This window comes from Mus caroli, unplaced genomic scaffold (genome assembly GCF_978045245.1).
Source record: "Mus caroli unplaced genomic scaffold, Mus_caroli_1 scaffold_4, whole genome shotgun sequence".
NCBI classification, from domain to species: Eukaryota; Metazoa; Chordata; class Mammalia; order Rodentia; family Muridae; genus Mus; species Mus caroli.
The window spans coordinates 4,573,950-4,594,524 of record NW_028227259.1 but is presented as its reverse complement, the minus strand read 5'-3'; the positions used below and the strand labels follow the sequence as shown (position 1 = coordinate 4,594,524).

The 20,575-nt window shown below is 35.4% G+C and overlaps 2 protein-coding genes across 2 annotated transcripts in view; one reads left to right on the top strand and one right to left on the bottom strand.

The window, feature by feature from the left end:
* Znf804b (zinc finger protein 804B) overlaps nucleotides 1-20,575 on the top strand; it is a 615,302-nt gene that overhangs the window by 22,910 nt on the left and 571,817 nt on the right. The gene's annotated exons all lie outside the window — the stretch shown is intronic.
* Nucleotides 10,695-17,357, bottom strand: Tex47 (testis expressed 47). The gene is made up of 2 exons (XM_021163876.2): nucleotides 16,521-17,357; nucleotides 10,695-10,754 (listed from the first exon to the last, which is right to left on the bottom strand). Exon 1 carries the CDS (start codon nucleotides 17,300-17,302, stop codon nucleotides 16,541-16,543), a length of 762 nt encoding a protein of 253 aa, XP_021019535.1. The 5' UTR covers nucleotides 17,303-17,357; the 3' UTR covers nucleotides 10,695-10,754; nucleotides 16,521-16,540.

The following is a 20,575-nucleotide window of genomic DNA, read 5'->3' as shown; positions in this document are numbered from 1 at the left end:
TCCCCTCCTCTTCTGTCTGGCTCCATCTTCCACAGTACAAAACCATTGTACATTGTCACTGAAACTAGATACAAACTGTGATCTTCACACTAGGATTTTCATTTTTTAAAGGGAATCTACTCTGAAAATTCAGTGCTAAGAGTTAAGTTTTTGGTAACATGGTCTATGCTTGTGCGATTTTACCATCTTAGGTTTCTTCCTCAGCTTACCTCATCCCACTTCAGGATCTCTCATGTTACACAGATGAGAATGACTCTTTCCAACTCACCCATGGCCTAGTTCCCAAACCTACTAGTAATCTTTTTGAATTTAAGGCGGCAACTGGTGCCATTGAGTTCTTATTTCTATAGGAAGTATTTTTCTTCTATTTCTTGGATACTACTTTCATCTATTTTCCTTCATTTTTTCCAAGCTATTTAAAATGAATATTTCCTACTCTTGTTGGCGTCTCCTTGTACTTTGAACCAAGTTGTGTGTTCATCCTGCTTTCTCAGTGGAGTGACAATGGTGATTCATGAGTCCACAGATAACACCAAAAGCTCATGTCCACATTTTCATCTATAAGTCAGAGCCATCTCCAGGGGCAACTCTATCATGCTCTCTATTGGGCTATTTAATACTGATTATTTGAAGACACCCCAAATCCAACAGGCTCCAAGCAGAAATACCTCCTCTCATTCTCTGTATAAACCACTCTACTGCTGCTCTAGACTTCCCTACACCTAGGAATAGACTTGTATCTGTTATTTTGTCCTGAACTTTTTCTCTTCTGTATATCCTCTACTCTCAATTAAATATGCAAGTGTCTGACATAACTCTGGCACCACTCACATCTTTCTATTCTTATTGTCTTTTTAATATATTACAGATTTTCCCCCTGTGTGGACTTCTACTCCATCTTTCACTGATTGCTGTAGTAGTCTCTAAACGGCAATGTCTCTTGTCCAATTCCCATTCAATCTCTTCTGCAAAATTCAAATTGGTTCTGGTACAATGCATGTTTAACCATGTCATCTATTAAAATGAAACTCCATTCTATTTCTCTTGAGGAATAAGTCATGGCAATTACCTGCTTTCTGTGTCTGTCTAATTTGGCTCCATATCTATTTATCCAGCCTCCTCTCTCATGAGTCTCACTTAACTTCAGGTCTTGCCTTATTTGCCTTTATGAAAAAAATTCCAGTCTTCTCAGCACATTGTGGATTGTGTGTATGTTCTTCTTTTCTTACCAGCACTCCTTGCTTCTTAAAATTGGATATATTAGGACATCAGAGCAATTTGTGCATCTACTAATATAGTAATTATTTTGTCTATTTAGTATTTACTTTTCTTGGATAAAAGGCAAAGAGACTGAATGCAGATGAAGATAAAAGTATGATCTTTTGTACACAACTGTGCCCATCCATGCCTAACAATGACTTGATACAGTTTTTCAGGCCATGATTGATGAGTTACTAAAGGTAAACCAGGAATTAAAATTCAGTGATGGGCAGAAGCAATGGGAAGTTCGCTACAATACAGTAACAAACATGCCCTTTCTTGTCAATGTTTATTAAAATGGAATGGATACTATTGCAAGTATCACATGAAGACTTTAATATGTTTTTCTACTCTGCATTCCTTGTGCACATGTTAAGTGATCAGTGCAAAATATTTAATGTTTTAGATGATTTTCTATTTGACTAATGGAAGGAATTAAACTTACTAAGCCTGAGATTTGCTCCTATGGGGTACAGATAAATGTTATGTAGAAATATTGAAGCATGTTTTAGAATCTTTGGAATGGGGAAACCGTTCCAAAGAGTTAATCAAAATGAAGTATACCAGAGGAAATACCAGAGACCTCTGATCTTGAAATACAAGGGAAAGAAAATAGTAGGATAAGTATTATATGAAATAACAAGGAATATTGAGAACTAAAATTTTATGCAATGAGGGAGGCTGGGGTTTCAGAAGGATGGCAGTAGGTTAACTAAAACTAAACATATAGGAAGAAACTTTGTGAAACCTCACTAGTGTGTAAAATAATTAAAAATATAATTTAAATCAGAAGTTGTACACAGGTAACAAACTAGTGAAAAATATTAATTTTAGGAGATATGTCTTAACTAGATCATAAGATACTATTGCTAGATACTATATACTTTGGTTGTAGAATACAAATAAATCAATTTTGAACTTTCAAGGAGACTCTTTTAATAGCTAGCTTTCAAAGTACTGACAGAAGCTATGCAGTTTCTCAGTACAGTAATAATATCAATGATCTAATGCAGTACTTGAGTAGACATGCTACAGTACCCATCTTTCATGGAAGATCTGAATACTGGTGCAATAGTGGCAATACTGTTGACAGAGTTGTCTTAGTTTGGGTTTTCATTGATGTGAAGAGACACCATGACAACTCTTATAAAGAACATTTAATTTGGACTGGCTTATAGTTTTAGAGGTTCAGTCCATTATTATCATGGTGAGAAGTATGGCAGTGTCCAGGCAGGCATGGAGGTTGAGAAGGAACTCAAGAGTTCTACATTTTGTTCCAAAGACAATCAGGAGAAGACTGGTTTCCCCATAGTTAGAAAGAGGCTTCAAAGACTACCCCACCTTGAAACACTTCTACCCACAAGGCCACACCTATTTTAAAAAGGATATACCTCTTAATATTTCTACTTCCTCAGCCAAGCATATTCAAACAACTATAAGGGGTAACCTAATACTCTTTGGATTGTATTTGGATAAGTTTCACAGGAAGGGATTTGTTTCTGGTACTGTATATACAATAAAAAGTTACCAGGGAAGTCTATACACACTAGGGGAAGACATAGTGTTGTTTGTAAGTATTCCCACTGTTATACTGTCTTCTAAATACTTTTGCTTCTATCTTTAGATTTGTGCTGCCCTCAAACTTCATTAGAGAAGCTTCTTATTAAAGTGGCTACTGCTTAATACTCAAAATGGTCAAAATGCTGAAATAAGTAACTGTAAGTGCTCAGCCATAGATGATGCATTATATATATATATATATATATATATATATATATATATATATATATATATACATATACACACACACACACACACACACACACACATATATATATATATGCAAACACTATGATATATCATCTCCATTACTCACTCATTATTCATTCTTAGACAAGAGATTTATTCCTTTTTGGGGATCAAAATCATGTAAGGACAAATATATATATCATGTAAGGATACATGATATCATATATATATATATATATATATATATATATATATATATATCCTTAGGGGTTAGGGGTCAGGAGACATCACAGAAATGGGGGTGGGGTGGAAAAGCATAAGAACCAGAGGATATAGACAATATGTGATGAATGCTGTCCTCTGAATATGACATAGCTGTTGCACACATGAATCTGCAAGAGTTGTGGTTACTTGAATAAGACGAAGCCAGTTATAAATTCTAGCACAAATGGAGGTGGGGTTCCCAAGGCCTCATCACTAGCTTAAGAGCTTTTGCAATTGGGTTCTGGCAAGGTGAAGTCACTTCTCTTTAGGGGTTTGTTCAGTGGTATTTTATGCATACCACAGTGGAGTATCCAAAGCCTAGTCATATGTAGACTACATAATTAGATTCGGTGGCTAAATATAAATTCATACATCTATAAGTATCAGAGAAAGAGAAGGTAGGTGTAAAGTATGATATAGGCTCGGAGGATACTTCATGTGTGTGTCTGTGTGTGTTGGGCATAGTGATGAGGAATATGAAAGATATATTTTATACTTTTAACAGTCTATGATATTGCCAAGCAATATACATACATATTTATGGCACTGAAGTTACCTACATTATTTTGCATCAATTAGGTGCTTTTAATCTTTTTTATGCTATAGTTTGAACCCAGGGCTTTATGTATGCAATGAGTCCTTCCCTCAGCCTAGAATGCATGTTTTTTTGGGAAAATTTTTGGTTTTGATGACAGGTTCTTTCCATAGATGGGTTAAGTTATTATTTCATACTTTGGGTTACTGATTTTATTGGAAGCACTTTAGTTCTTGCCCCTTAGCTTCTTAGTGGTTCAAACATGCATTGTATTACTTTTCAACACAATATAACTGATACCTCTGGGGCTTTGTGACCTTCTTTGTGACATTCATGGATTTTACAATGTCAGTGAGCAAAGTCCCCAAAAAGGAATAAATCTCTTGTCTAAGAATGAATAATGAGCTAGTGACAGAGATGATATATCATAGTGTTTGCTTACATGACTTAAATACTATTTTTATTAGTTTACTTAGAATTTTGAGGTCTAAAGTAGGTTGTCAAGAAACACAATTCTCTGGATATGATCAAATGGTAGAAATCAATGAAAATACTACAAAGTATTACGTTTTATTAGTAGAGAAATGTGAACAGAGAGTAGTTGATATGTTGTTTTTGCTTTCAAAAAACAGAACATGAACTAAGAAGGGGAGGCAGGAGACTTAAAGAAATTCAGGAGGAGATTGTAGAAAATCTATTTCCGTAAAATGTACATATGCTTCAATATCTAGAGATTTCTTCGTTTATGAAACAAAGCCTTATCTCTAATAATCTTAAAATATGATCTTTAAATTGCACTAATATTTTAGAGACAGATCAGATTACGAACTGTGTGATTCACACATATAAAATTGTTGCACAGTGATACAGGCCATAGCACTCAAGAGGGGAAACAGATACCTCTAGAGTATCTGACCAGAGTGAAACCATTTCTTGTTAAACTCACTTATTATTTTGTATTGTACTTGTGGTCAATCCTTAAATGTAGACTCACAGTCTAATTACATGATTAGCCTTCTATTCATTGGCTATTAGGAACAAAATGTGATTTCTAGGATGATTTTTGAATTTTTAGTTGGCTATCATTTTGAGAATTTTACATTAAAAAGAAGCAAAGGTAGAGTCAAGCATTAGACTGAAGGAATAGTGTTGGTAAAGAAAGATAGATTCTGTTTGGATAGTGGGGATATAGAGATACCTGTTGTCTTTCAATGCAATGTCTTGAGAATATCCTGCACAAAGAATAAAGCATGAGAGGGGTCTGTTATCGTAATGGATAAAAAAAAAATTAAGAGTTCAATGCAGGCCATGATAGTTAGTCCTTACATCCTTTTTAACACTATCCATCCATATCTTTATCTTCTTCTCAGTGTTACAGGCACTCTGATCTATTCTTCAAAGACACTACACCACTCTTAGCCTACATCATTTCCATTTTCTGCTCACTTTCCTAGCATCCTTCACTAATCCACCATAATATACATGGCAAGGTTGTTAATCTCTTGCTCTTCTTTCTCTCCCTCCTCCTCTGGAAAAGTTACTTTCTATCTTGTTCAAGAAATGATACAGGAAAGAAAAGAAAGAGAGAAAGAAAGAAAGAAAGAAAGAAAGAAAGAAAGAAAGAAAGAAAGAAAGAAAGAAAGAAAGAAAGGAAGGAAGGAAGGAAGGAAGGAAGGAAGGAAGGAAGGAAGGAAGGAAGGAAGGAAGGAAGGAAGAGAGAAGAAAACAGTTTAGCTCTTACTACCAGAGGAAGCTTTAAATTCTAGGAAGAACTACAAGGAGGGAACTGGAGTGTACAATATCCATACATAAATCCATAAGGAAAATCTGAGGGGGAAAAGGAATATTTTCAGTTTCCACTTCTAGGAGACACAGTCATTAGTAGCATGATTCTTATATTTTACTGTCAACGCAAGGCCCTAACAGTGATAAATCCTGCACTTATACAGTAAGTCTATGTTAAATGAGTGAAGACATCAGCACATATTTGAAGTCATAGTTTTTAGAAGGGAGTTCAGATCATGGCAAAGATTAGACTGAAAAAAAGTATAACTGTAATGAGCAGGAAGAATGACTCAACAACACTATTCATTTATTCATAATCATTTTTGATAAAATTTAAGCCTTTTAAATGAAAAAAATCAGGTGATATTATCAATTTGTTAGATCCAATGCACTTGGTCAAAGTTATAAGAAAAGCCTCATATATATACATACATACATATATATATATATATATATATATATATATATATATGTCTAAGAATGAATAATGAGCTAGTGACAGAGATGATATATCATAGTGTTTGCTTACATGACTTAAATACTATTTTTATTAGTTTACTTAGAATTTTGAGGTCTAAAGTAGGTTGTCAAGAAATGCAATTCTCTGGATATGATCAAATGGTAGAAATCAATGAAAATACTACAAAGTATTACATTTTATTAGTAGAGAAATGTGAACAGAGAGTAGTTGATATGTTGTTTTTGATTTCAAAAAACAGAACATGAACTAAGAATATATATATATATATATATATAAAAACATATATATCTTTAGATGTATATATATGTATATATGTGTATATATGTGTATATATGTATATATGTGTGTATATATGCATATATGTATATATATGAAAATATTTTCAGTAATATATTAATTGGTCAGCCAGTAATTCAGTATTAAAATTAATAACAAAACGCTTAGCTAATAAATATTGACTTCATTTTTCTAAACATAAAAAGAATAGTAGTAACTTTAATTTTTAATGTAGTAAGTTATTAATCCAGCTAATGTAAAACTTATTTTTGTTATTAAATAATATAGTGAACAGTTATAAAATAAGAAGAAAATTGAGTTGATAAAATAATTTTTTAAAAAACTTGAAAAAGAATCAAGATTTGTATAGCTAGTATTTTGAAATAAAATGCAACTACCATTTATCAGTGTTTACCATTGCTCTGAAAAAAAGCAATTTAGTGTCTTTAAGTTTCGTATTGTTTATTTCCTGGACATGATGGTAAATCTGGACATGATGGTAAAGCATTTGAGAAGCACTTTTGGGTTTTTATCTCTATTTTCTTAAAGTCAATGTCTTCTATTTGTTTTGTAAATCTTACTGGCAGGTGTCTGGAAATTTAAATTATTGACCACAAGAGGGAGAACTCTTAATTTTCCACTAAATCTGTTAATGCAATATGTAATAATCAAGAAATATTTTGCTGTCTGAACTTGTCAATAGACTGCCATATTTTTACTTATTGGATGAAAGTTTGCTTTGGCTAGGAGTATGTTTATGTTATTTGAAATGGATGTGTATTTTAAACTTATTGAAATGTATATGGCACTTGAGAGGACCCTTTCCTCATGTCAATAGATAGACTTGCTCCTGGTATCACAGAGGCCTGCCTAGCTCCTCTGGGCCTTCTATTCCTTGCTGCTTCCTTGCTGCCAATGAGGTTCCATCTTTTTCAATCCATAAAACTACCAAGGTCTCCTAAGACGTCCATATGTCACCAGACCACTAAGCTAGGCTCTTCTGGGACTGCTCCTTTGTAACATGTAGGCTGAATACTTCCCCCATGATCTCCGTTCTCTGAGACAACGGAAAAGCATTTGTTCACTATATCATTAATGCTTTCTACATCCTGTGGGATCACATTACCAAGTGTGGTCATAATGCCTCACTCCACTAGAACATTCCTGCTCCAAATGGGCTCACTCCGACCAATAAGCTCCCTGTTTCCCTAGAATCTCACTTTCCAAGTCTCTCAGGTAGACTCAGTCCCTCATGAACTGATAGGCTTTCTATAGATACACCCAGTTTAACAAAATCTTCCCACTGCTGCTGGTTGACCAAGCTTATTCAAAATAGGGCAATGAATTTGGAGGTCCACACCAGGTGACAGCAGAGGAGAGGCCCAGCAAGCTGTATGCTGACCCTTAAATAGTTTCTGTTCACTCACATAGTAGGTTCTTGAGTTCTCAGTACAAATTCAATACAAGAAAGTATCTCAACCCTATTGCAACCTAAACCTACCCATTGCTCCCCCTACACTGGATGAAAAGAGGTAACTTAAGCAAAAATAAGGATATTACTGACAAACAACCTCAAATGTTCAAGCCCCAGCTCAGAAACAAAGTAACAAAGAAATAATGCAACAATTGTCAACCAGAATGATGTGCCCATAGATTATCTGCTAAAATAAAAACTTTGATAATAAAAAAAAAAGGTTAAGGAAATTTACATCTGCAAAGCAAGATCTACAGAGGATACCAGAACAAATACTTCAGGCTGAAAAGAAGTAAAGACACAGTCAAGAAGTCACATGGATAAATAATTCCAGGACAGGAACTCAAAAGACGTATGGAAATCTAGTGCATTGAAAACTACCTGAAATAGATAAGGATGATCTCAATGAAGTCTTTAAATAAATAGGGAGTCAGAGTCCCTGATGGTAATGCCTTGACCAAATGAAATTTTTAGTGCCTGAACTGGTTTACATGCCGAAGGGGATCCCATGAAAATCGTCAAATACGGCAGGTAGTTGGCAATACAATAGGTTTCTCTCTACAAGATGACAGCAAGATTGCATTGCTGAAGACAACACCCTCAAACTCATGAACTTGGGGAGGTCAAGCTGGTTCCTACATAGAACCCTTACATTCTAGTGCCTTTAATATGGAAAGGTACTTACTCTGCAGGTTAACAAAACAACCACTGACTCAACCATGAAACGTTGATCTAAAATGCTGAAAAATATGTTAAGGCAATGAAGAAGGATGACATTGCCTAATTTGACTTAAGGACCACTCCATGAGACTGAATGCATGCCCAACACTGCTTGGCTGACCAAGAACTAGAAACTAGACAGCCCAGAGACCTATGCAAAAACCAATTACTATGACTCTTTAAAAGTAGTGATAAAAGAATTCTTAATACTATTCTTCTATACTTATGAATCAGTGCCTAGTTCAGTTATCATCAGAGAAGCTTTCTCCTGCAGAAGACAGGAACAAGTACAGAGACCGACACCTAGACATTACACATACACACACACAAAGAGAGAGAGAGAGAGAGAGAGAGAGAGAGAGAGAGAGAGAGAGAGAGAGAGAGAGAGAGAGAGGAGGGAGGGAGAGAGAGAGAAAGAGAGAGGGGAGAGAGAGAGGGGAGAGAGAGAAAGAGAGAGAAAGAGAGAGAAAGAGAGAGAGACAGAGACAGAGAGACAGAGAGTCAGAGACCTTGGAACACTTAGTGCTAAATGGTATGTTTCCATCAAATCCTCCCCTCAGAGATCAGGGAACACTGTGGACAAGGAAATAGAGAGTGTGAGAGCTAGAGGAGGTGGAAGACATCGGAAAACAAGGCCTTCTAAATCAACTGAGCAAAGCTCATATTAATTCAGAGACTGAAATAGCAGCATGCACAAGTCCTACAAGGGTTTTCATCTAGTTCTCTGTGTATATATTACAGCTTTCCACTTAGCATATTTATGGGACTTCTTAGTACAGGAACAAATGGGTCTCTGATTCTGTGCCTTCTCTTGGGACTCTTTACACTCTGTTGGTTTGCCTTGTCCAACTTCTATGTGACAGACTTTATTGATATTATTATTTGCTGTGTTTTGTTGTTATCCTTTAGAATCCCATACTTTTAAACAAGAGACAGAAATGGAGTGGATTGGGATGAAAAGGGAAGTAAGGAAGTACAAGGAAGAGAAACTGTAGTCCATGTCCAAATGTATAAGAAAAGAATCTATTTTCAATAACAGGGAAAAATAAAAACAACAACAACAAACAAACAAAACTGACAGGTAGATAGAGAGACAAAGAAAAAAAGACCTATATTTATCAGGATCATCATTTTGTTTTCTTAAACCATCGTAAAATTCAGCAACTCTCCCATAGTTCCCTGGCTTTTTAATTGGAGAACAATATTTGAATGGCATGATCCGAATACTAGTTGATATTGAGGTATACATACAACCTTGTATGGATAATTAGATTGAAAATAGCTATAAGTTCATTTTTCATTTAAATGTATACATAAATGTATTCATGTATATATTTAAAATAAATTGATAAAGAGTATTCCACATAGAGTTAAGAAATAAGTAGGCATACTTACTGTATTATCTGAGAAAATAGACTTCTAGTCATAACTAGTTAGAAAAAAAAGGATACTCACTTCATTTTCATTAAAGGAATATCCCCCCAAAAGAACACTAAACTTCTGCATATTTACTTACCAACAGGGGTACTTAACTTTATTTTAAAAACAAAACAAAGAAAACAAAGCTTTGGATCTAAAACCACAGATTAATGGCTACACAGTGATTGTGGGTGTCTTTAATTACCTATCTGGACTAGTACACAGATTCTCTGTACAAACTCTAAACAGAGAGCCATTGTAGATATACATCATAATTCAAATAAATCTAACAGACACCTACATCTACACAACATTGTAGCTAAGCCCTGAAAAATACACATTTTTCTTAGTAGTTCATAAAAAATTCATCCAAATCAACCACATATGACAAAAAGAAATTCTCTACAAATATAAAAAATTAAAGTAACATCCTGTGTTCTATCAGACTGCCCAGAATAAAGGCTAGATTCCAACCTCATTGGAAACTGTGGAAACTGTATAAAGTCATGAAGTCATATTACTGAATAATAGCTAGGTCAAGGAAGAAATCAAGAAATAAATACAAATTTTCTTGGAATGACTGAATAGAAAGTACAATGTGACAGAATCTATGTGACACCAAGGCAGTCTTAAGAAATTTATTGTGTTTAGTGCCTAAAATCAAAGAAATTCAGGGATTTATGGTCTTGTCCCCTTCCTGGCTCCTGTTCTATGCCTGGCTGAACATGTGTTCTTTCTCCCTTCTGCTCTGGTGCCATCTTCAATGCTTCCCAATGTTGTAGACATCCTCTCTGAAATGGTAAGCCAGAATAAACTTTCTTCCATTGGAAATTCTTTTAGAAATCTCAAGTTAATAAATTAATCATGAACCTTAAGACATTTTAGAAACAAAAAGCAATACCTACCAATAGTAGACAACAAGTGATAATCAAATTCATGTTTGAAATGATTGAAGCAAAAATAAATTAAAATATAAAGCATCAATGAAATGCAGATTAATTCTTTGAAAAGACTAAGAAGATTTATACAACTTCAACCAAACTAACTGAAAAAGGTGGTGGGGGAAATCAATAAAATCAAAATTGAAAGAAACATTAGACAATGAAGAAATTCAGAGAATAATAAAGAAATAATTTAAATATTTTATTTCACTAGATTGGGAATATTAATAAAAAAAACTACAGTTGAATTTCTGGATTCATATGGCTTACCAAAGCTAAGTTAATACAAAATAAACAATTTAAACCTATGCATGACATCCAATGAGACTAAGTAAACATTTCCAAGTTAAACAAAGTTCAAGGCCAGAAGGATTCAGCACAGAATCGTACCAGCTCTTCAAAGCACCAATAATCTTTAAATTATTTCATAAAATAAAAAAGGAAAAACTTTCAGATTCTTTTCAGAAAACCCACATTACCCCAGTATCCAAACCAAATATACACCAGAACAAGAAAAAGAATTATACGGCAAATGCCCTGATTAAAATAGATATGAATCTCTTAATAAAATGCTTACAAACTGAGTTTTGAAACTTTTCTAAGTGATCATTCACAATGATTAAGTTTGACTCATCCTAGAGATTCAAAGATGACTCAGTATATGCAGATTAGTTAGTGTAATCGCCTTATAATAAACATACACAAATATAGAAACCACATGATGATATCCTTATATACAGAAAAGGCCATTGAAATAAAATCAATATCTATTCATGTTAAAAGTCTTGGGTAACCTAGGGGTGCAAAGAACATATCTCAGTACTATAAATGTAATACACAAACTCCACAGTCAAGATGACACTAAATACAGAAAAATAATTTGCACCAGAATTAGAAGCAAGATAAAGACATCCACTCTCTCCTCTTCTCTGTAATAAAACTCTTGCATAATGTGTTTAGTAATAGTGGATAAAATAAAGACAAGAAAGCTAAATAGGGGCTAATACCCAATATATATAAAGAACTCAAGAAGTTGGACTCCAGAGAACCAAACAACCCTATGAAAAATGGGGTACAGAGCTGTCTTAGTCAGGGTTTCTATTCCTGCACAAACATCATGAATAAGAAGCAAGTCGGGGAGGAAAGGGTTTATTCAGCTTACAAGTCCATACTGCTGTTTATCACAAAAGAAGTCAAGACTGGAACTCAAACAGGTCAGGAAGCAGGAGCTGATGCAGAGGCCATGGAGGGATGTTCTTTCCTGGCTTGCTTCCCCTGGCTTGCTCAGCCTGCTCTCTTATAGAACTCAAGACCCAGAGATGGTCCCACCCACAAGGGGCCTTTCCCCCTTGATCACTAATTGAGAAAGTGCCTTACAGTTGGATCTCATGGAGGCATTTCCTCAACTGAAGCTCCTTTCTCTGTGATAACTCCAGTTGTGTCAAGTTGACACAAAACTAGCCAGTACAAGAGCTAAACAAAGAATTCTCAGCTGAGGAATATCGAATGGCCGAGAAGCACCTGAAAAAATGTTCAACATCCTTAATCATCAGGGAAATGCAAGTCAAAACAACCCTGAGATTCTGCCTCATACTAGTCAGAATGGCTAAGATTAAAAACTCAGAGGACAGCAGATGCTGGTGAGGTTGTGGAGAAAGAGGAACACTCCTCCATTGCTGGTGGGATTGCAAGCTGGTACCACCACTCTGGAAATCAGTCTGGCGGTTCCTAAGAAAACTGGACCTAGTTCTACTAGAAGATCCAGTAATACCATTCCTGGTATACCCAGAAGATGTTCCAACATGTAAAAATGGCACATGCTCCACTATGTTCATAGCAGCCTTATTTATAATAGCCAGAAGTTAGAAAGAACCTAGATGTCCCTCAACAGATTAATGGATACAGAAAACGTGGTACATTTACACAATGGAGTACTATTCATCTATTAAATACAATGAGTTCATGGAATTCTTAGACAAATGGATGGATCTGGAGGATATCATCCTAAGTGAGGTAACCCAATCACAAAAGAACACACATGGAATGGGGAACAAAATACCCATGGAAGGAATTACAGAGACAAAGTTCAGATCAGATACTGAAGGAATGACAATACAGAGACTGCCTCATTTGGGGATCTATCCCATAAACAACCACCAAACCCAGACACGATGGCAGATACCAACAAGAGCCTGTTGACAGGAGCCTGATATAGCTATCTCCTGAGGGGCTCTGCCAGTGCCTGGCAAATACAGAAGTGGATGCTTACAATCATCCATTGGATGCAGCACAAGGTCCCCAATAGAGGAGCTAGAGAAAGTACCCAAGGAGCTGAAGGGATTTGAAGCACTATAGGAGAAACATCAATATGAACTAACCAGTACCCCAAGAGTTCCTTGGAACTAAACCACCAATCAAAGAAAACACATTGTGGCTCTAGCTGTATATGTAGTAGAGGATGATCTAGTCGGTCATCAATGGGAGGAGAAGCCCTAGGTCCTGTGAAGGATCTATTCCCCACTATAGGGGAATGCCAGAACCAGGAATGGGAGTGGATGGGGATGGGTGGGAGGATTTTCAAAGGGGAAACCAGGAGAGGGGATAACATTTGAAATGTAATAAAAGAAAATATCTAATAAAAATAGTATTTGTTGACTGAATGAAATGCTATAAAATAATGTGAAATAATTTCTCCTTAACTTGTTACATATGCAAAATATATTTATCTTGAGATGTAAAAAAACCTCAAACTTCCTTTTCTGCAGATAAAAATGATTCTAAACATAAAAAGTCTATAAAGACTCTACCAGAAGACTGCTAGAGCTGATAAACACATTCAGCAAGTTTCAGCATATAAAATTACTACACAATGATGTACCAAAGAGCAAACACACTGATGAAGATGTCAGTGAAACAATACCACACACAATTGTGCCTTAAAAATTGGAAGTAAAAGACTTATACAATGACAATTTTAGGAACTGAGGATGGGACCAGAATGTGGAAGGACTTCCTGTGTACATGGATTGGTAGCAATAAGTTTGAGAAATGGCCATCCTACTTAAAGCAGTCCATAGATTCTGTGCAACACCCACTATACTTCCAATGCAATTCTTCAGAGAAACAAAAAAATCTCAAATTTTATATGAAAGCAGGAAAGATCAAATAATTTCCTAACAATTTAACATTGTCAGAGATTCTACCACCCTCAATTTTCAATTATACTATAGAGTAACAGAAGTAAACCGAAACATTTAAATGATATAGAATTCAGAACCCAAATGTCTGTCCATATTCCTATCCTTACTTGATTATTGACATGTAATTCTAAAATACACATTAGAGAAATGTCAGAATCTTCAACCAATATTGCTGGTTAAACTGAGCAGCCACATATAAAATGATGAATCTGTACGCTTATCTTGCCCCTCCTTAAAACTCAACTTCAAATGGATTAAGGATCTAAATATAGCAACCCTCAATCTTATATAAAAGACAGTATAAAGTACACTCGAATATTTAGGCAGTTAAAGACCTTTCAAAATGAGACCAATTGAGTATATATTCTTTGTAATCAAAACTTAGATATATCTGAAATATTTATATTCACTTTAATTATAAACTTTCTTTATTCATGTGACATAAGATTTATAAACTGTTTTAGCAATGACATTGTTGAGATGAGGAAAATGAATCCTTCTAAGTAACTACTATAACAAGAGAATTTCATTTGAATAAATTCATTATTATCTGCTCACTAGAATGAATAAATAATTGAGCTATGTATTTGTTTTTTCTTTTATAAAATACAAATTTTACTTTCATACAATATATTCTGATTTTATGAATCATTAAAATTTACAGTGAGCTAAGTAACTGAGCAATATTTTCACATGTCTGTAACTTTCTCTAATAGTTGATTATGTGATTGTTAATGATTTTCATTAATCTAGTGGATTAGTTTTCAATTAGTATTTCTTATATCAGGACATGATATAGACTAAGAAATTATACAAGGTAGGTAATGTGATGGAGACACAGTTGCCACTGTTGGGGTATCCAGTCAACTGTAGTGATTGGATGCCTAGTAAGTGTTTACTTTGTGACATCTAGTAATGTACATAAACGAATGACTAGTAACTGATGAAAATTATTTGTCTACATACATATCATAATTCATAATCGTTTCAGGTCTGTAATTTGAGCAGGATTCCTGGGAGTAGTACATCGCTATCCTATACAGTGTCAACTAATCTTCCTTGTCATCAGAGAAACAGGAACCACCAAGTCTTACTCAGCATCCAGCGATTGGTGCTTCCTGTCAGCTGGTCGCTTGCTGAGAATGCCATCTGGAAACTGCTTTAAGTATTCACAGCATAGTGCCTGGATTCTAAGGGCTCAGGTTCAAATGAACAAAGCCAGGCACTTGGCATTTCAATTTAGCCTTGGAGATGCACAGCATCATTATTGTCGTACTCTGCTGGCTAAAGCAGTCAGAAAAAGCTGTGCAATTTGAAGCACAAAGCCTGCCACATAAAAAAGGAATAGAAGAAATCTGAAGGTAACACTACAAGAGGAGCATGTTGGGTTAGAAGCATTAGACTAGGCTTTTTAAAAAAATAATGCTTTGTGTCCTGATTTTAAGTATATAGTAATGTTTAATTTTTAGCCATAAGTTTTTCACTTCTGGCCAACTTAGCTAACTTTAGAAAGTGCTTTTTGCAAGCATATTCACCCGGCCAATAAGATGCTATCTGACAGCACATACACACACACTGTTCACTTCTTATAATATTGATAACAAATAATCACTTAAGAATACATTTTTTAAAGTGGGTAAGCACAATGCCTCGCATGAACACTGCACCATTTCTACTGCCTGACAGATGTCTGTCACAAAGATGAGTGCCTGACAGATGTCTGTCACAAAGATGTCACAAAGATGAGTGCTTGGATAATTCCTGTTGCTTGATTACGCTTTCTAGTTATTTCACAAAACCCTTGTGTTGTTCAGCTTCATAACAAGTTCAGTGTTACTGATGAGACAGGCCAGAACATGGTACCCAGGGCTGTGTTCAGAAGTTTAGCTTCATTTTCTTTGATGTAGCAATTGTGAATTAATAGTTTATTCACTTAGGTTCTGGAAGCTCTACCTCTTCTTACTCTACCATTTACATGGTAACATATCTTACTATGTATTATACTCTATTACTTTTATATAGCATGCTTGATTGTAACTTTAGGTTGCAAGTTTCTTAAGGGTCTAAGTGTTAGAAATGATCCACCCTCAAACACCTTTCTGCAGCCATGTGATAAAGACTGCTTGTTAACTGTCGTGAGAATGCATGAGAAAGTAGTGCTTAAATGGTGTTAATTCCCTTCCATCTATGCTTTAAATTATCCCATGAAAATGATTGAACTTACAAATTTATTAAACCCGTTTACTTTAGAAAATGAATTGAGCTTCATACTACAACAAGCAGATGTATTCCTATGCTTAGCTCTAATATTAAAATTCTACATGTGTGCTTATTTTAATGTTCTGTTCTCTTATTTAAGAGTAAGTTTATATATTTCCTTTGTTTCTAAAATAGTACAAAAACTTGTGAGACAGACCCAAATCAACTCTCCCCATCCTAGAAACGGGAAGGAGCTGGCCACACAATATCAGAATCCAGGGTAACGTGTATGGGTCTGTTATACATGCTCAAGAAAGACGCTGGGTCCATGAATTCTTCAGCTTTGCATAAATACTTGATAGTTTGTTCTGGGAGAATGAGTTCAGGGGCAAGTTGGTGTAAGTTGTCACCTGGACCTTTCGCGCCCAATTTCACTGTCTTGTAAAGTTGGAGTGCCAGTTTGTGAGTCATGGTGAGGAATTCTGTGGTGACTTCCGCTATAGATGGAGACTGCGTGTCGTCATCTAGGTACAAAACGGGGACTTTGATTGCAGAGATATGCCACTGCATGAACAGCCTCGTGGGGATGTTATGAGAAGCAACGATGATTTTCATGTTTTGGATCATAAATTCTGTTTCACTCTTTTCGTGGGCAACATAATCTAGAAGAATCCGGAAGAGTGTGCCATTGGAACTCTCAAGGATGTGCAGAAAAGTGCTTGGGTATATGAGCATGAGTCCTGTCACTGATTCGCCTAAATGATGTTTCAGAATGGACTGAAACAGTTGCTCATAGTATTCAGAAATGTCCTTTTTCTCTGTGTTGACTTGTATGTAGCCCACTAGAAACATCCTGTGAAGGAGGAATTTCTTTAGCTGTAGCCTGTGCTTCTCTTCCTGAAGGTGCAGGTAATTGGTACGAGGTACCTTGGGCATAAGCAGAGGATCCACTTGAAATTGCTTTTTGCTGCTCCTCCGATTATGGACCATGAAAGACATGATGAATCTTATTTCTTTTTAGATGATTACAAGTCTCACTGGTAGTGAATTCTTATTTTTATTTCTTATGATCAAAAACAAAACAATACAAAACAAAAGAAACAAACAAAAAAAAGGAGTTAACAGTTTGTCAGATGTTAGTGAATAACAAATTCCCACTCTGTGCTGTGAACAATGTCATAGACATGGAAGTGGATGTGGAACAAATGCAGCCATTGCTTCTGAGTTCACAAGGAAAAAACTATCATGCTTTAGTAAAAGCCCTCTCTGGGTAACCGTGATTACAGATTATACTCCAGGCTTTTTAATGTTGTTTCTAGGGCAGGTGGTTTATCTAATATTTAACATAAATTTAACTGGTCTGTAAAGATAAAAATAAATCAGGTGTAATAAAGGCTATCATTAGTTTTTACTCCCAATACTAAAATTTAATAGTTTAGCTTTAAAAATAATAATATACTTTGGGGGTTAATTGATTGGCCTATCCTTTTATCAATACATTTCTTCTTTGTTGCTGTCTTACTAAGGTTTCAGCAAATCAAACTGCTGCACAGATTTAATCTGATGTTCCAGCCCCACTCCCAGGGCCCCTTAACTTTCTTCACATGTCAGGTACATTTACCTGTCTTTGAGGTCTGAGGTCCTCTTGGCTTGACCTCTGCCATGCTTCCAACTGCCAGTGCCCTGTCCCTTCAACTGTCCTCTCCAGAGTTCTATTGCCATAGTCATGAAAGGGGATAGAATATTCCTGGCACCAAAGAGCCACAATGGATCTTGTCCTAGGTCTGATTTTATGAGATTATCACAACAAAAACCTCAACAGTGCTATGGTTTGTGGGAGAAATGGGAGTTTCTTTTCCAGAATGCTTTTTGGTCTTTTGAATTTTGTTTTCCATTTGATTTTGCCACACACCTTTGTATATCAGACAAGTAGCAGATCTGGGAACTTTCTCTTATATCTCCGGAAATTAAACCTATCATGGTACATCTTGTTCCGATAGTTCACTTAAACACTAGTTACAAACTTTAGAAACACCTATCTGAATTTCTGTAATAATGCATCTGTTATAAAAATAATGTTTTATGATACTATTTGGGCTACTTAATGTGAGTTTAAGTTAATTTTTAGATTTCAAAATAAAATTACCTTTTAATATATTCACATGATATCTAAACAATAATTATAATATGACAGGAAAAAATATTTAATAAAAATATGAACCTCAGAGAACATTTTTCTCCTGAGATTTTCATTATTCAACTAATGATCTGATTTTAATGACTTGCAGTGATAAATTATTCCAGAAAGTGAAGGCTGAGAGGTAATTTAATAAATCTTTAATTGTGTGATACATAACAACCGACCATAATTCCTTAGTCATTGTGATCCAGCTCCTCTTGCAGTGAAGCCCCCTCCAAGGTCTCAGTCAGTGTCTTGTCTAGGGGTTGTGACCTTGTCCATTCTCCATTATACTTTGTGAAATAGAATAGCTTTGAAGACAGCCTCCCACAGCCCTCTATCCTCCTCTTAAGTCTGTCTCTTCCCATATTTTTCCCCAATATCTATCTGTGGCCTAGTGGAATTCTTTTGGCATCCAGCTCTGGATGGTGCTGAAGCTCTGTTGTCATAGAGACCTCACACCCTGCTTCCTCCTCCCAGTTGGCTCAGTGGCCTCTGGATTCGCTTTTATGAGGACCATAAAGCTGCACAATCTTGCTTCTCCTCTCAAGTGCATGATTGGTGAGGGGCATTGGTCCCACTGAACTCATCTACTGATGGGGAAACTTACTCCAGAGCTTCAAGATGGTACAGCCAGTTGGCTGACACTGGCCAAGAAAAACTGAGCCCATTTAAATATCTACTCTTGACAAACCACTCTTAAGTCATTTCCTCAGGCCACTTACAACTCTTCTTTCTATAGATGTTAAATTTACACTCTGAAATTTAGATACCAAGATTATAAATATTATTTTTATTGAGGTCTTTTCATTTGCACAGACTCTCATTTGCATTAGAGCCAAATGGTTAGACCCCTGGAAACATACATAGAAATTAATATTATGCAGACTGAACGGGTTATATTTAAGATATATGTATATATGTATACAAATATATGCATCCAGTAACAATAGTGGGGAAAAAAAGGACATGAATTTGAAGGGACTCAAGGAGGAGGTATGTGGATGAACTCAGAGGGAGGAAAGGTAAGGACAAAATGTTGCAATACTATTATCGTTTAAAAAATTAAAGTAACTTTAAACAGTTAAAAAGTTCCTTATTATCTGGATTAACTTCTTGTCTCTATTTCTATTTCAAACCATTTTTCTTGCCTTTTTAAATGACTTTAATTTAATTTAAGCATTCATTTAATTCAATTTAAATGTTAATTTCAAATTGTACTTCTTACCTTACTTTAAAAATTCTTATTTAGCCTGGTGTGATGGCCCACACATTTAATCCCAGTACTTGGGAGACTGAGGTAGGCAGTTCTCTGTTTTCAAGGGCAGCTTGATCTACAGAGTGAGTTTCAGGACAGCAAGGGCTACACAGAGAAACCCTGTCTAAAATCCAAAGCAACAATTCTGTATTTCAAAATGCATTTGGAATTCTTGATTTTCACCACCTTCTTCATATTTATTCCAGATATTAATCTCAGATTATAAAATGTAATCCTATAGAGTAATTCATAGGGTTATGTTTATATTTACAATACTTTTACTGAGTCCCTGATGCTATTTGAATACTAGAAGGAGAAGATCTATATTCAATGGCTGAAGAAGTAGCTATAGCATTATTAACAGCTTCGAGTGGTGTGGTGAATGAGACCAGAGAAAACATAGGGATATGTTGCAAAATGGTTTGCTACCTAATGCTGATGATGATCGTGGTCATCAGGAACTTCTAGTGCATTTGCATTGTTACACAAATTTTAAAAAAATACAAAACCCAAAAAGATCAAACAGCTTCATCTGCCTTTTTTTTTTTTTTTTTTTTTTTTTTTTTTTTTGTTTAGAGCATAATTCACTTCCAAAGTTAGCATCTAAGGACCAGCCTTCAAAGTAGATTAACTGTAGAATTATTATCTGACTTCACATTGTTTTCATTCATGCATGATTTTTTCTGATCATAGTATGTCCCTAAAAGAACAACGGGAAAATAGTATAATCTGCTTATGGGTTTTGAGTGAGATTCTAACTCCCTTAGGTGTTACCACAGACTTGTTGGACTCCACAAATCTGATGGTAAATAATCAAGGGTATTTTTTAATACTT